Source organism: Scomber japonicus, chromosome 2 (genome assembly GCF_027409825.1).
Source record: "Scomber japonicus isolate fScoJap1 chromosome 2, fScoJap1.pri, whole genome shotgun sequence".
Classification (NCBI taxonomy): domain Eukaryota; kingdom Metazoa; phylum Chordata; class Actinopteri; order Scombriformes; family Scombridae; genus Scomber; species Scomber japonicus.
The window spans coordinates 31249342-31267153 of NC_070579.1; the positions used below are offsets into that span (position 1 = coordinate 31249342).

General features: G+C 39.6%; 2 protein-coding genes across 2 annotated transcripts; one reads left to right on the forward strand and one right to left on the reverse strand.

The window, feature by feature from the left end:
- On the forward strand, positions 1-8101 carry LOC128366441 (E3 ubiquitin/ISG15 ligase TRIM25-like). Its single transcript, XM_053327154.1, has 8 exons — positions 1-77; positions 320-1050; positions 1550-1645; positions 1755-1988; positions 2411-2599; positions 2682-2738; positions 3315-3606; positions 6596-8101. The coding sequence occupies exons 2-8, from the start codon at positions 367-369 to the stop codon at positions 6880-6882; spliced, it is 1839 nt and encodes a 612-aa protein (XP_053183129.1). The 5' UTR covers positions 1-77; positions 320-366; the 3' UTR covers positions 6883-8101.
- A 2632-nt stretch (positions 8102-10733) lies between these two features.
- On the reverse strand, positions 10734-16816 carry dgke (diacylglycerol kinase, epsilon). Its single transcript, XM_053333480.1, has 11 exons — positions 16149-16816; positions 15585-15744; positions 15368-15487; positions 15098-15241; positions 14824-14981; positions 14163-14211; positions 13854-13967; positions 13609-13680; positions 12417-12544; positions 12126-12237; positions 10734-11203 (listed from the first exon to the last, which is right to left on the reverse strand). Exons 1-11 carry the CDS (start codon positions 16598-16600, stop codon positions 10973-10975), a joined length of 1740 nt encoding a protein of 579 aa, XP_053189455.1. The 5' UTR covers positions 16601-16816; the 3' UTR covers positions 10734-10972.
- Between the last annotated feature and the right edge of the window lie 996 nt (positions 16817-17812).

Below are 17812 nucleotides of genomic sequence, written 5' to 3' on the forward strand. Positions count from 1 at the left end.
TCTAACATTAAATAACGCAGTCAGGATTCCAGAGGTGTGTATATGAGCTGAAGTGATCTGCACTAGTACAAAGGTAAGTGTGGATAATTATTCACTTTATAGAAATATGTCATGTTTGAGACGGAAGTAGTCTGAAATAAGTAATGTCTCATTACGAGGTGTGGCGTCGTAATATTTAAACTGCGTCCCAGAAAAGAAAGATGTTTGACTTTTACAGCTGTTTGGATACTATTATATCAAACCAGAGTGAGGGAGAATGAGGTCTCAATAACAACATCATGATGGCGTAGAATAGAAAACCTTTTTTTTCTTGTTTCAGAATTTGGAGTTAAGTTTCGTTTTTGCACAAGACTCACTACGGACAAAATGGACGAGAGTCAGTTCTCTCTGATGAGTCTGGAGGACGAGTTGACCTGCAGTATCTGTCTGAGCACCTTTGACAGTCCGGTGACTATCCCCTGTGGACACAACTTCTGCCAGGAATGCCTCCTCGCCACCTGGGAGGACACCGACTACAGCTGTCCTCAATGTCAGACCCATTTCGACATCAAACCGGAACTGAAGAAAAACACAGTCCTCAGCGCCGTTGTGGAAACCTTTAGAGCCAGCTCAAGCCAGAACGAAGTCGGCCTGTCCGAAGAGGAGGAGGAGGAGGAGGAGGAGGAGGGGGAAGAGGAAGAGGAAGAGGAGGATGAGGATGAGGAGGAAGAAGAGGATGAAGAGGAGGAGGAGGAGGAGGAGGACAAGCCCGTAGAAGATGAAGTCCTACGCTGTGATACATGTATGGAAGCAGAAGCGTCCAAGACCTGCCTCACCTGCATGGCATCTTTCTGTGAGGAACACCTGCGGCCACATCTGGAAAATCCAAAGTTAAGTCTCCACCAGCTGAGCGAGCCTCTCCATGACCTGATGGAGCGCATCTGCAAAGACCACCATAAGATGATGGAGTTCTACTGCACCCAACATGACCGCCTGATCTGCAGCCTCTGCCTCCAAGTCCACAAAGACTGCAACTACATATCTCCTGAGGAGCAGAGGAACCTGAAAGAGGTGTGTGTGTGTGTGTGTGTGTGTATTTCAGTATTCATCTGACAGACAGACAGTTCAACAGGATATCAGTGGATATTAGTGACTAATTAACAGGGGTTACTGGTCTTATTAGGTGGTTATGAACTTACTTTGCCACACTGAGATCAAAATATATTAAAATATATAAATACGTTTTGTAAGTTAACAACGTGTATTGTTAACTTACAAAAGAGTATAACAACATTGAAGTATATAATGTGTGATACAAGATAGAAATCAATCACTAGTGTTTGAATCAGTCAAGATTTTAAATACATTTGAGCAATAAGAAGTTGACACTAATGATGCCACATAGAGAGTGATGCTGCAGGAATGAAGTGTATACAAAAGGCATTATTTGCATTGTGCTCCAGGCCTTTCATTGAGACTGTGGTAAGGAAGTGATAGGTTTATTACCATATTTAAAAATAACTATAATAATGCTCTGTGTACTGTGACTGTACATTATATGTCTTTGTAGTCTGACCTGAGAACCAAGTTGAGCCTACTGGATGGGAAGATCGAGAAGACTGACAAAACTATATTTCAAATAAACAGCATGGAGGGCAAACTGAAGGTAATTTTTACAGAGTTTCTTCAGAGTACTCACCAACTGGAAACAAGTGAATTATTCAATCATTTCAAAATATCCACTCCACTGGCTCCCATTTTCTCCTTGCCCACAGGAAGCGGCCACCAATAAGAAGACAGCATTGACAGCCTTCTACCAGGCGATGCGGGACATGTTGACCCAAGAGGAGCGAGTGGCCCAGCACGAGGTGGACCGCGAGCTGGAGATCGGTTTGACCAAACACAGGGACTTCCTGAAGAAGTTCACTGAGAACACTGAGATTATGAGAAAAGCCAAAGATGATATCAACAGTCTGCTGAGTCAGTCTGAAACCCTGCCCTTTCTACAGGTGGGGAAATAACTGTCATAGAAAGATAAAGTAGGGGAGGGGTAAAGGGGACATTAATGTTTAGCCCAAACATAATCAAACAGAATTTACTGTACAGAGAGGAATCACAGTTCAAATGAGAAAATTCCTCATTATTGAATAGACTTTGAATTTTCAAAATGATTTAAAGGGCCCCTGCATACCTTCAACAGTATGACTGTATACTCCTTGGCAGGAAGGGCTGTGTATTATCTGGTTGCATGAAATGGTTCAGCCACCACAATATGTGGTGATGTTTATGATATAGTTAAACATTTCTGACTTTGCCCCCTCCCCCTTTGGGGATAGTGAAAAAAAGAGGGCATGTTGCTATAACTTCCTGATCCTGTGAATAAAATGACATGCCATAAAAATATACATTTCCTCTCCCTTGTTCCTCACAGAATTCTTTTGAATTACCTCGGGTCGTAAAGTGTGAGCCTCACACACCTCGAATCAACCTGGATACCAAGAAGGTGATAGCGACACAGACCTTTGCTGTTGCCCTAAAGCAATATCTGAGGGTGCTCTTTAAACAGCCTGTTGAGGACAGACTACCACTAGTTAAAACAGGCGAGTGTGTTAGTGCATTTGTAGTGGGATAGTTCATATGTTGATATTTGTTGTGAAAGTATTGCAGTATCCAATTTTGACTGAGTTTTCTGATCTTCACAGGAGAACAAGCAGCTTCTGCCTCAGAAGGTGCAGGTACTGATCCAGAGCAGCAGTCTGGTATGTTCATCTCTATAGAAGACAGACAGACAGACAGACAGACAGATAAATAGTAGTTCATTAATTCGAAAGGGAATTTGCAGTGTTACAGCAGCCAAATTACACATAAGAATCACTAAACAAACAGTAAAAGGACACTCAAAAAGGTAGCAATGAGTAATAAACATAACTGTAATCAAAAACTGAACTAAAATTAAAAAAAAAAAAATATGAGTACCATATTTTAAGTTGATACATTTACAGTGACAGCACCAGATAATATTCAGTACAGGGTTAGTTTTCCATGTCTTGTAGATAACTGAACACGTATACTGGCAGTAAAGATAATTTTAGATTTTTATTACAGTATGTCAACAATTTTGTTCTTATTAATTAAGGATCAAGAATCAGTACTCAGTAACTTTGAGATCAGAAAAAAGTGAAATTTAATCAAGTCACATACATAATACATTTTTAAAGTCTAGAATATTTTCTTAGAATGATTCTTTAATATTTAAACAAACATGTTTTGCAGCATGTTGTAAACACAATTTGATAAACTTAGGTATGTAGAAATTTTAATGACATGCCTCCTTGTGTCACTATCCAGCACACATGCTGCAAGACAAGCATTTTATAAAATATGACTCTCTACAATGTGATGAAACGTTTCCTGCTCTTGTTTCAGAAACACCACAGCCTCCACCACAGAGAAATCCTCCCAGGTCCCATAGTCCAGGTCGTCCACCAATCCAGCCATACTTCCAGCCAGCACCTGGTTTTCCTTTTATGGGGTCACAACCAGGCTGGCATCCACCCCGGCATTCAATGGCTGGGCTACACAGCTTCTTTATGGCTCCTCCTCGCTTTATGGGAGGCCACAGACCAAGTAAGTTACATAAAAACATAGAGCCACACACACAATATCACAATGTCAACCTGCTGAGACAAAAGAACAGTGTAACCCCTGGATACCAAAACCCTGAAAATAGATGAATAAATTAGATGAAAAATACTTGATTATAGGAAGGTGAATCTATGTGGACATGATTTTTTATTTTTTTATTTTTAACTATATAGATGTAATAATAGTTAAACCATCTTCCCCTACTATAAAAGACTGTGTTGAGATGAGGCAGGCAGACAGACAGACAGACAGACAGACAGATAAATAAATAAAGAAGAGAACAGATTTATCAACCCTGAAAACAAGCTGGAGTAGTTACCATCCAGCTACTCTTTGCCTAAGGAAGCCGTGGTGACAACATGCTAAAAGAGGAACGAAACAAATGTATTTTGTTAAAATGACAATCAAATACAGTTGGACCTGGACCTGATATTTTGGTTTAAACAGAGAATAAAAAAAATAAAAAAATCATAATTAAAGGAACCATCTGTAAATTGAAGGCACTATAAAACAGGATGTATTGATACTAAATTGGCATTCTAATCAAACAGAAATAAACTTAATACTTAATACTGCTAATGAACTCACCTCACAGGTGGATTTTGAAAGAAAAAGAAAAACAAATGATAGTTACAAGAGAAAAGTTTATTTATTCATTTATTTATTTATTTTACACGTGTTGTAGAATTGTTTTTGTTATATATGGTGAGTGTTGTTATAGGAAAATTATAAGAAAAAGAACTGATGAATGAAAGAATAATTTTTTCTTACCTTTTCAATAAGAGTGAAGTCTTCCCCTTTGCTGCCTGACACCAATTTCTCCTGAGCAATTCTAATCTTCTGAGACGCTGTTCCAAATTTGGTTTTAATTTGTACTACAGAGAGTCTATATAATTAATAGCTTACTACTTCTGGTTGTTACAACAGACTGATAGCAACAATTATTGTATCATTTTTCTATAAAAACTTATGCTGTCAGAATACTCTGAAAGAACAGTAATCAATAAGATTTCTGCAAGGTCAGTCAGCTAGACAAATAACAACCAGTGAAGACCAAATGATGACACAGGACACAAAAATGCAGAATTCTGCTAACTTCAGAAAAACACTAGCAGGATAAATAGAAGAGCAACACACTCACACTCAGCTGCTAACACAAAACAAAACACACAAAAAACAAGACACATTTTCCTCATTTTTCCTCACTGCCTTGGCTCTCTCTATCTCTTTCTCCCTCTCTCTCTCTCTCTATCTCTCTCTCCCTCTCTCTCTCTCCCTCTCTCTCTCTCTCTCTCTCTCTCTCTCTCTCCCTCTCTCTCTCTCTCTCTCTCTCTCTCTCTCTCTCTCCCTCTCTCTCTCTGCAAGAATTCTTAACTTAATTTGACTTAATTCTTAGCTTAACTTTGTTGAATTGATGTAGCCTACTGAGTCTTACAAATGAATGATGTCACACACTATTGGACACATAAAACATGACACAAGTAGTAAAAACAATGTGTGAAGTTCCAACTGCAGATTTTTCCTCATCTGCACTCACCAGGCTAATCGCTGCATAATGATGGCAGGATTGTCAAATTTTCTCTCTCTCTTCTTTCAGACAATAAGTGGTGTCCTCCACTTACTGATATCATTGTATTTTATTTTTAATTGGTGGCAGCAAGGTGCAGTTTAAAAAAAAAAAAGTGATGTCACATGAAGCACCTCCATTCACCCATCAGTGAATTCAGTGATTCAGGAAGTGACAGTTGTGGAGTTGTTTGCTTATGTGGCTGCTGTCAATATTTGCATAAGCACTTTCATTTATTTTATATTTTAATATATTTTTATAGTTATTACCTCATTAAACCCACAGTTTCTTTTAATGTGTGCATGTGGGTGAAAGGATAAATGAGTAGAGTCAGAAAAAGCTGATGATTCTCCAAGGCTGTTTTTGTAACGCTTACGGCTGATGAAGAGGTGTTTAATTCTTAGAAGCCAGTATGATAAGGCTGAGCTCCTGTATTGTTTCACCTCCATGTTGTGTTTGTTGTGGTACATGGCGTGCTGCTGAATACAGACACAGACACACCCTTGGTCTTGAAGAACACTTACTACTCCTTGTGGAACCACTGCAGTCCACAACCTACCTGCAGGACTTTTCTCATTATTACTCAACACATTACTTTCTAAATTGGTGGCAGATTTATTTCTAGTGACCTAATTTATTTACTATGAAGGTGGTGGCACGTCAGTAAGTATGTTAGTCTTGGAAGCTTTCCATGCACTAAGGCCAGGACCGCCTGGAGAGTAGACTGCAGGTACTTACGAACTTGGAATGTAATCATCTCTGGCTAAAAAGTGCCATTTTTGCTCTGAATTTGCACAATGTGTGTGAAACTTAATGATTTGATTAGATTTAGTTTTTAAAGAGGGTGTGTGTACACAAGGAGCTGCAGGTATGTGGCAGGGCTAGTTTGAGGTGCTCTTGTTATTAGAAATGTTTTCAGTTTCATAGAGTGAGCTGTTACATATGAGAGTAGCCTGCAAGTATCGTGGGTATAACACTCCTCAGAACAACAGTAGAGTCAAAGCAGTGAGAGACTAGAGTCTAGAGGTTTTTAAAAGATTGTGTTCAAGGGCCTCATAAACTGGTGCTTCTATTGCTGCTAATGAGTTATTGAGTAGGACTGAATAGGCTTGAGGTGTGAGGCTTTACAGGAAATGTTCTGACTCCCACAGATTATGATGTCACATGTTAATGATGATCTTTGCCCAGTTGTTACCATGTATAACAAGTCGAGCACCTATCTACACAGTTGCCCAGGACAGCAGTAGATTTAGCAGTGTCTGCAAGCCTTGCCAATAAAAATTAATAGCTTCAGGCCCTGCTCACCCCCCCCCTAAGAACAAATGTTATTCAGTTTGTCAAGTGGCACAACTCTCATGCTATGGATGAGCTACTCATGACAACTTTTTTTATATTTTCCTTCAGGACCAGACAAAAAGCCTCACAGTGCTCCAGGTGGAAATAAACCAGGTACTACAGGTGGAGGTAAACCAGGTACTACAGGTGGAGGTAAATCAGGTACTACAGGTGGAGGTAAACCAAGTACTCCAGGTGGAGGTAAACCAAGTAATCCAGGTGGAGGTAAACCAAGTAATCCAGGTGGAGGTAAACCAGGTCATCCAGGTGGAAAGAAACCACATGACAACCCCAAAAGCCACCCTCCTTCAGACAAATCAACTAAACAGCATCAACGGCCTCACAAAAAGAACTGAATGCAGCAGCATGTGTGTTTATCTCCAGTACTTATACACATTGGAACAAGGCACCGTGAGACTTATGCATGATACAAATGTGGAAGTTAACAGTTAGTCACATAATAGGAAACCACACAGCTCTATTGCTTAATAAATGTGTACACACATACATAGAGTTTTTGGTGCTCTTACTACTTTAATCGTTTTTTCAGCCCAAAAATACTCAAGTGTAAATGAAAGGTAGAAGTGATTCTGGATTAATTAAATACCAATCTGGCTGATAAATTCTCACATTATTTTACAAAATTGGTATTTATAGGGTTTGTGTTGTGAGGTATTTCAGTTTGTGAAGTGATCATTGCTTACCATTGTATATCCATCAGATATAGAATGGATGAATGATCTATCCATCAGACCATTCTATAATCGGCATCCAATGCATCTTGATGCTAATGTTAAGAGTGATTGTGTGCATCTGTACCTCTTTTAAAATTATAATATTAATATTTGTCTTTAATGAACAGTGGTGGTTGTATCCTGATATGATCTTAAACAGTAATTGTTTCCTAATGTTAAGCTCTGAGTTTTTCTTTAATTTGATGTTCTGAGGATATTTTAATATGTAAAAATTTGGAATCTAACTAACAAATTTTCAGTTTTCTTGCAACTCAGTGTTTGTTATATTAGTAACCTCACCCCAAAATAATGAGGTTATAGTGATGGCTTTATTATTATTATTATTTCCAGGAGCTTAGCCGCTGTGATTTCTGACTGTCACAGCAGCAGTTTTAATAATAATAATAATACTATAAGGCATTTTATTTAAAAGGCGTTTTGCCCTCAAGTTTCATCAAGTGTTTAAAATTAAACTGAATAAAAACACAGACACATGGTTTATATATGAAAATATTTATGGGAATGTCTTCAAATTCAAAAGACCACTTCATTACATTCAGTTCAATCAAAAATCAGCTTTTGACACTTTTGTAAACAGCTGTGTTCCATGATTGTTACCAATAAAAACTCATTTTGTTCCCGACTATGTTTCTTTGTATTCTCATTTCTATTTAGCAGAGACCAAAAAAGGGGTTCCCTCTTATATGTTACATTCTTATCAGTCTCAGGGTTCCCTTGTGTTTTTTTAGGTGTACACATATTTGACAGCAAAAAGGCAAGCATTTGCAAATGTGTATATATTAATTAATAAAGCATTTTGGTACAAACAGTGAAATATGAGCATCAAGCCACTGCTAATTATTTGATGTCAGTCATATAAGTTAGATACAGTATCTGACACAGTATCACTTGGTTTGAAATTGAGTCTATATAAATACTGTTTTACATCTGCTGAGTAATAACCTGATAGCCATGAATTGGGAGCATTCATAACAACCAATAACATCACAGTTATATTCCTCCACCCCCCCACAATAAAACTAGCAGGTCTTAGCCACACTAGCAACCCTGTGAGGTCATCATTGAATGCAGGGAAGAATTTGTTTTATGATATAATAATGGAGAGAATACTTTGTTATTATTAAATCCTCACCACTAGTGCAGAAAAATATTTTCAGGAAGGTGCCACAAAACAGGCCATGTTGTTGTACACATGGAAGTTTCTGGGACATATTGCACTCAGCTGTGCTCAGCTCAACATGTCAACTTTTATCACTGTAAAGCTGCATAAATCACCGCTTGGGAAAACTCCACAACAAGCTGAGCATTATACAAGTTTGATTAATTAAATCCTCATTAAGTTGCTATGCTGAATATGTTTGCAACAAAAGCCTATTTCTGCATCCAGCACAGTCACAGAGCAACACTAACATTAACTTGGAGTTGTGTTTTAGTGACTTAAGAAAAAAGTCTGATATAGTTCACTGTGAGCTAGTTGCTGACTTTGTCTGCGTGCCACTTTTTGCTGGGAGATGGTGAACAATGTTTATCTGAGCTTTTTTGGCTGGTAACTGCCTGTTTCTTCTTTTAAATCTTGAATCTTGTTACTGCTGGATATAAGCCTGATGAGAGTGTGGAGACTCAACCGAAATAGTAAAGTTGCAGGCCGTACATACGCTTTCATAAGCACAACTGTGACCTGTTGGTGGCACTAAATAAATACTCAGAAGATCAACAGAACCATTAAGATTCACTCTCTGGGGATCATGAATCCATTGAACATTTGTCAAGGTACTGAGCTCTAAAACAGTGTGTTGAACTAGAGCCATGCTGCTAACATGGCTAAAAACCTGCCAATAACCCCACTCACAAGTAAATTCAGTGTAACACAACACCCACAGCTCTGGTAAACATGGATGATAAGATAAATCAAATAGGTGCCCTTGAGCATGAAGACATTCACCTAACAAATACATAGGGTAATGAAACCATTAGCCTTGGTTACCTGCCAAGGAGGTGAATATTGCAAAAGCATAGGCATCACGCGGCTATAAACTGATCCCTGTTGAGCTTCTCTATTCTACAGACTTTTCTGTTATGGCCGTGAGCGACAGGCAACCATTCTGCAATAAACAGGATGACCTCAAATGGCAAAAATCAATTCTCCCTACAGGTAGGCTGTTTGACAGAAATAAACACAAATGACCTCTTGCACACATTATGTAGAGCACATGAAAGACTAATAAAACTCAACAGCTACATCAATGTCACCTGATCACTATACAATACATGCAAGTTACTCTGATGGTATTAATAATAAACTGTAGAGGTTAAAGTACAAGACCAACTCTACTTTAAAAAATACTGTCTTGAGTCTGCCACCTAGTGGTGAGTACTGATGAGAGCATAAACAAGGATAGTTTGCTAGAACACAACAAAATGCAATAGGACTGCTTGAATAACACAAAATAACTACAGTACACGGGACAGTATAATATCATCAGCAGTTATCACTATCAATATTATCTACTTCCTATGCAGTGTAAGATATTTATTAGTTTAAGTGCCAAAACAGTGCATCACAGAAAATGTAAAGAAGGAGGTATATAACAAAAACGAAAAGAAAAAGGGTTCACATGGAGGCAAAATGGATCAGTTATTTGGCAGTACTTTCAAAACCTCAGTTAGTCAGGCTGTTTCCTGTAGCTCTAACAGGAAAATTAAATATAGTTTCATATATTATTGTACAAACCAGCAGTTTGGCGTGCTACTTGAGACAGTGCATCATGACGTAAACAGACATCAACATCCAGTGGTGAGGAACCCATTGCAGTTGTAACAGAACAGAGGTTCAGAGACCTTTTGCCCTACACACACTCACATTTCAAAGCCTTATCTTAGGTAACAAATGCAGAAGACACTAAAAAACTATCACCGCTGTGATGTGGGACCTGAAAGAGGAACTCAAAACTATCCTGTTTCACCCACCATCCTCTGTAGTCCAATCGCACTCTGATTTATGCAGAAATTGAGTTTGCTGTTTGATTTACTAATCTGATTGTGCTCTTTGTGGAATAAAAACAACCACTTACATGTACCTTCAGGCAAACCTCCACATGTGTGAAAGTACTCCTTTGTTACAACTTCATGGCCTGCTGCTGTTGATTTAGACATGGCTTTGACAGGGTTTGATCAATGAAACTTGGCCAACCTGTTAAAATGGCTCACTGATACCTGCAGGCTTGCACTTAGCATTTGTAAAATACAATATATATCTATGGCACAAGGGATCAGTGCAAATAAACAGCAATCTTTTTCCAAAACATTCATCTCCTTCTAACTGAGTTGCCTGAGCACTGGCTTATTATACATATATTATTATATACATACACACACATATATATAAATATGTATGTATACATATATATATATATATATATATATATATATATATATAAAGATAAAGGATCAGACTAACCTTTACAACACCTGTGAGCTCTCTGAAAAAGATATGAAGCCATTACACAAGAAAAAAATAACATCTCTCATCACCGTGATCTGAGAATAAAGTGTGTTCAAAGATCTTAGAGGATGATGACTAAGCGCCCAATAACATGAGCCATTATGACAATCGATTAATAGAAGCTGGGTCAAATAAAAGGGCAGAAACTAAGGTGAGAAGCGCTTCACATCACATGATGTTTGGGTTGTGTCATGCACGAGCAGAGGCTGGCCCAGGGGGCCTGGGTGAGTCGTGAGGGGTAGGGCTCTCGGTCTCAGAGGCGCTAGATTCGTCCTCGTCCTCATCATCATCATCTGTCTGCTCGGCGCTGTGGTACAGCATGAAGGCCTGGGTCTTATGGGTGATGGTGATGGTGCAGGGACCCTGAGCCCACGGCTCCCCGTCCACCTGCATGGGCATCTTGGAGCTCTTAAGGACCAACTGGAGAGGGAGGAATCATCAGTGATGGTGATTTCAGCGACAATCTCTACATCTGTTTCTGTGATGTTTATGTGATATATTTTGGCAAGCTGGGTGCAATTTGGTTGCCATGGCAATAACTACAATACAGGTTGCTGATGTGCTATCTCTTTTGGTAATATTCCCATTCATTAGTAATACAGAAATGAACACAGCATTTATAGTAATTTTGATTGCAATTATTATATAAGGCTTGAATGTCATAATGTTTGTTATTTGCAAAGTTCATGAAAATACGTACAAATGCAAGAAATAGGATTCACAAAGACCGTAACCCTTACCTTTGCAAATAACCAGGTAAGATATTCAAATACCAGTTAAGCTAGTTCTTTTCAGTCTTTCCCTTGTTGTTCTTCCTGTGGTTGTCACGGTCACTCACATAACGATGCAGGTGCACAACAATGGCAGCAATCCTCTCCTTTTCAGTGCCACTGAAGTGGTGTTTACAGTGAAAATAATGGAGGTGGCAGCAATAACTGCTCACTGTTTGAAAGCACTTGTAAGTTTCTGAAAGTCTTTTTTTCATTTTGACCTTGAAATGCAGTGTAGCTCTTAATTTTTACATGTCTTTGAGAGTGCTTATGTGTGGACTATTTTCCTGAAGGGCTTAACAAGAAAGATGGAGCAAACAAAACAACAGAGTGAGGTGGAGTGGAGTAAAAATAAGCTAAGAAAATTAGCATATGGAAGAGTCGAATAATATGTACTTAACGAGATTTGTTAAAATTAGATTCTTGAGTGCTGCTACAAGGCAAATGGTAGTGAAAACTAATTGAAGTCCCTCATTATCTTCCTCCATATCCATTTATTAAGGTAAACAGGAAGGAACTATATATATATATATATGTGTGTGTGTGTGTGTGTGTGTGTGTGATCGCCTCACCCTGACAGTGTGGGCCTGTCCCAGCCGCACAGGATTGGCCAGCTTGACCTGGATCTGAGCACAGTGGAAGGAGCCAAAGACACCCACCACCTCCAGCAGACCATCATCCAACCTGCACAGACAGACAGGAAACTGCTGCTCATGACTGGCTGCCACAGTCGTCTGGTGAACTTCATACAAACACCCCTCTAAGAATTGCAAAGCATAATAACTGAAAGTGGATTCTGCTTACTTATGATGGGCTATAAAATAATCATCAGAAACTATCACATATACTCATGCTGGTCTTACCGTGTTGGGGGGCAGGGTTCATCTCCCATACCCTCCCAGAGTCTGCAGCCTCCGCCCCAGTAACCAATGTTGCAAACTATAATGCCCTCCAGACTGGGCAGCGCCACTCTTTCCCCATCGAGCTCCAGCTGTGGTAGGAACACAGACACAGACACACACATACACACACACACACACACACACAGTATTGATCATTGTTAATTAGTTTTATTGTTCCCTACCCAGCCCTAGCACTATTCTCTGCTAGACAAATGGCCTTAGTTAAATTTCAGCTTGGTTGATGTTAGATATAACTGGATATACAGTATTTTGTTATTTAAGAGCAACTAAGGTAGACAGAGTGGGATATTTTACAGTACACTAAAGTTTAAAAGGTATACAGTACTTCATTAAAAACTATAAACAACACTAATATATTAAAGTTGAGATAAGAAACTACTGCTAAAAAAGGAGCCAATAAAAACAGAGCTATAATAAACTCTGCTGAACACTAATACATATAAATGAGGTAGTGAGAAAGTACATTTTTTATAGTGATTATAACCTGTCATCAGTGGTGATGTCATCTTTATGTATTGTAGAAATACACTTATTTGCATTCTTGTAGAGATATAGATGAGACACCATTCTCATGCTTTTGTGATAAATATGCTACAGATAGCCTAGCTTAGCTTGAAGACTGATAGCAGGGGGAAACAGCTAGCCTGGCTCTGTCCAAACTTGAAAAACAACTCTTAAGCCCACTATTAATATGTTGTATCTTGTTTCTTCAATTCATATAGAAATGTACAGTGTAGTTTTATGGAGAGTGACAGGTGTATTTTTGAGCTTTAGTGAAAGCTAGGCTAGCTGCTCCCTCTTGCTTCTAGTCTTTATGCTATGCCTTATCGTTAGCATCTGCTTTTAATCTACAGTAAAGCATCACAACAAGTAACTGAGGATAAAAAAATTACAAACACTCTTAAGATAAGGGTTTATCAATGAATGCTGCTTTTAGAAACTCTGTGTAAAATCCAGAATAATGATAACAACAACAGAATAGTAATTATTTTAAATGACTATTCATACATGGCAGTGATTTTCAGCCAGGAATATCACACATACAGTAAAAACACTGATTGACCCTTTGAGAGCTGCAGACGTGGTAACAGAATAAACATGAAACTTCATTACATGAACAAGGCTACTGTACCTCAATCCTCTTATCCAGATCTTTACATTCCTGCACTAAACAATCTTTGGTGCCATACAGGAAATATACAGCCTGGGGAAAGAGAAAAAAAGGTATCAATAGCAAGCACTTTGTTTACTGATATGCCAACATAACAATGAACAATGAATGACAATGAACCAACATAGGCAATACCTATTCATAATATGAAAATTCAAATGCAAAGTGATATCTGTATTCAAATGAAGCCTTTCAAACTCTCTGACCTTGTTGATGATGCGGCTGGAGAAAAAAGAGGGTGTTTTCTCACGATGTGTGTGGAAGTTGAGCGCCATCAGAGCGTCAGGCCCCACAGAGAAGTAGTTATTCATGGACAGGACCTGTGGAGGACATGCAGTACATGTGTAAATTTAAAATAAAGTGTGTCAATGGGTGAGTTTTCTAACAATGGCATTGACAACCTGCACAGAAAACCCCACAATACAAAGCTGGAGAAACAGTACAACAACATATCAGCAGGTAAAGATAAATATGTATATTTATTTTAAAAAAATCAAAAGACATATCAAACTTACCTTTGGTTTCCGAAAGTAGAGGCCTTTTGAAGCTACCTGCACTTTCCATCTGAAAATGATAAAGAAGGAAATAATAAGAAACATAAGACACACAAACATGGCTGTAAATTTCAGAAATACACAGATGTTTCACACTTAATTGGTTAACAACTGTTTTATTTCCAACATGAAGGTTTAAGTACTGTTTTAAAGCCCCTCTCCACTCCTCTGTTCTGATGGGGAAAATACTAAAAATGTATGCTGCTTTATAGGTATTCAAATTTAACATTACAGTATCAAAAAATACTGGAATCACCTTGTAAAATATCCACCATGTGTGAGTTTCACTTACACAACATAAACTACCTCAAATTCGAGCCCAGTGAAAATACAAAAGACTTGACCTCAGTGTCCTCAATGTTAGCCACAACCCTACACACAAATTAGATAATTAAACAAAAAAGCTAATTCTACATGCAAGTTTCTTAAGCCTCACTTCAAGACCTTTTCAGACCTTTCAATGCCAGCTGCACTATTACAACAATACCGATTTCACCGTAGAAGCTGTTAGCAAGAACATCATTGCACAATAACAAGAAAATTACCACACATTTCTGCTACTAATCAAAATGAACAGGACATGTCCCCAAAGCAAAGACTGAATGCGATATCGCTGCCCCACCTGTCCATTTTGACCACCTCGGCATCTAGGATGTTGCGGAGAACCTGTTCCACAGGGATCTCTCCAGCATACCCGGCACCCCAACCCAAAGTGTTGGAAAGGTCATTTCCTGTGCCCAGGGGCAGGATGGTCACCCTTGGGATAAACTGGTCCTGGCCCTAAAACAGTAAAGTACAAGAGCAGCAGCTATGTTGTTATCTTGGCACTGAGAAATTGAAGGTAGAGGTATTGAATTCAAAACTGCAAAAATCATCCCATTTCATTGTCATCTCACCTTCAGTTTCATAGTGTCGATGGCATCCAGCACCCAGCCCACTGTGCCGTCACCCCCACACACCAGCACCTGGACACTACCAGGGGGAAGGAGGGTGCACAGCTGGAGGGCCTTTGAGGGAGACAGCTCTGACAAGTCAAACACCTGGAGGAGAGAGGAGAAAGAAATTACAATCTAGCTTCATGACCAGGCTTTGATAGCAGGATGACAGCAAAAGGGAAAGCAGAAGGATAATTTAGACTAATTAACATGAACAAAGAGAAGACTGACCTGCACAGGGTTGAGGAGGGTACGGAACTCTCCCAGCAGAGCCTCCCCCATGTTGTTACCACTACGTGTGTTAGCCAGGACCAACACTGGAGTCCAGCCACTGCCGCAGGAAGACGCCAGCTGAAGAAACACAAGAAGACAATACCAATATTGCTTAAAAAAGCTCTGGGACACCACACAAAGCTCGCTGTAAACTACCCAGTCATAACTTTGCCACCTTGCTGTACTCGTCAGGGTGTCTCCTGCGAAGCTTGTTGACACAGTAGAGGTAGTGAGGAGGGATGATGAGGCTGTGAAACTCGCCCAGCTCACACTGGTCTTCATCCGCCAGGCTGTCCATGCAGTCATCATGGACCGTGCTCTGACACCACACACACCTAGAAGTTAAAGAGACACACACATAGCAGAAAGAGAACATACAGAGAGGTGGTTCAAACTCCTTGCTGCTAAAGGGGGATTAATATGAGATTATGACAGACTGTGCCATGCAGTTCCACAGAGCAGCAGCAGCAGCAGTCCATTAGAGCAAATTAAAGACAGATTAAAATGAAAGGTCGTTGGACTCTATTATGTTAAGTTAACCTTGAACGGTTGGATTGTAGCCTACATCAGTAAAGGAAGTTGCAGGTGTTCTTCACGTACATACACCTATCCTCAAGACCCTAATGTGTCTGCAACATAATCATAACGGGCATTTTACGCACAAGCACAGCTACAGATTTGAAGGTCTGCAAGTGAGTCTCTAACATATGAGGATGCATTGTCTCACTGTCAACATTACCTGAAGTCGCAGAGCTTCGGCTGCGTCCCACACTGCTGTTTACATACTGCACAGTAGCTGGCGAGGGGGACATTTCCCCTCACCCAGCGGTGCTCCATGGCCCCGTCAGGCCGGGAGGGGGCCATGATCTCCTTGCATTGCAAACTCCGGTCGGCCCGGCGCAGGCACTGCTCGTCGGCACACACGCCGCAGCAATCGCAGAAAGCTCCTTGCAGGATGTGCTGGGAACACACGCAGCAGTAGGTGGGCTTGTTGAACAGGTCTGTGTAGTGCCAGCCGTGCTTGCTCTTGCGAAAGAAGTCCTTCATATGTGTTTTCCGCTTAGATCGCTGCGCGCTGCACCATAGCGTGATGATGACCGGGACGATCACGGCCAGAGAGGTCCAGAACAGCAGCGTCCACTCCTCTCGGGAGCCGCAGTCGTCCTGCACCTCTTCCCCCTCTTCGTACATCGCTGCTGGTCGGCAGGGGAGAGGCGGAGGATGCTAACGAGTGCAGAGCAGAGCTATGTCAACAACACTGACTGCAGGCAGGAGGAGCACCACGACTCCTCTGCGACACTCATGTTCTCACACAGCAGCTGGATGGTGAAATTAATCCCAGCTTCAATGATCTTTATGTAGAACTGAGTCAAAACGATGTGACGTTCAGCCCACGAGCTACCTCGCTAACACAGCTTCAGCAAAGAGTATAAAACCACCAAGATAGTCACCTGACAAACAGGAAAACACACGCGCGCTGTGTATATCCTACATTATACAACAGCAGCTGTTTACACGTTGCTACACTAAAGACATGCAACATGTATTACATAGGACAAGCCTTTAAAGAAACTGTAGAGAAAATGTTATCTGTTATTATATCGGTTCATATAACATATAACATGTAAAATAAGATAAGATATACATTTACATTATTACAGCAGCAAGTGGACAGTAAAATAGAATAGAAGAGCAGCAATAAGAAAAAGAATAAAGTACAATACATAATAAGTACAAAAACAATAAGAACAATAATAGTAAAAAATATATAATAAAATAATTGTGACATTATTTACATTATTCGCAAGAGTAGCTAATGGTATTGAGTGGTAATATACCAGAGGTGATATTCTTATTCCACAGATTAAAGTGAAATAAATATGGCTCAAATAGAACAAATTATAGCTATTAAAATAAAGTGTCTTATTCAAGTGTCACTAGGTAGCTACAAGTATACATGTGTCTACATCATCAGTGGTTGAGATAATTATCTAATTAAAAATAATGAAGTCTATATGAAAATACTTTGATGAAACTGATGTACTCTGCAACAAATTAAATGTCCCCTTGAATACATTCTTAAAATATGTTTATTTATTGTTTATAAGAAGTCTTCTATAACCCTGGTATAGCTGCAATACTGAGAATACTGTAGTGTAACAAAATAAAAGGCCCAGCCCTCTCATGGTACACCCACACAGGGGCTTTCACTTCATTTGCCTTGTTAGACCTCCTCTGATGACTTTGGGTGTATCCCATGTCTTTTAAATTGCGTACATGTTTCCCTCACTTCCGTCTTTTTCTTGTGTCTTAATCCCTCCCTCTGTGAATGCATGGAGACATGCTAGGATACCAAGCAAGGAATGAGGAAATATTAAATAAAAGACTTGGGATGTACCACTT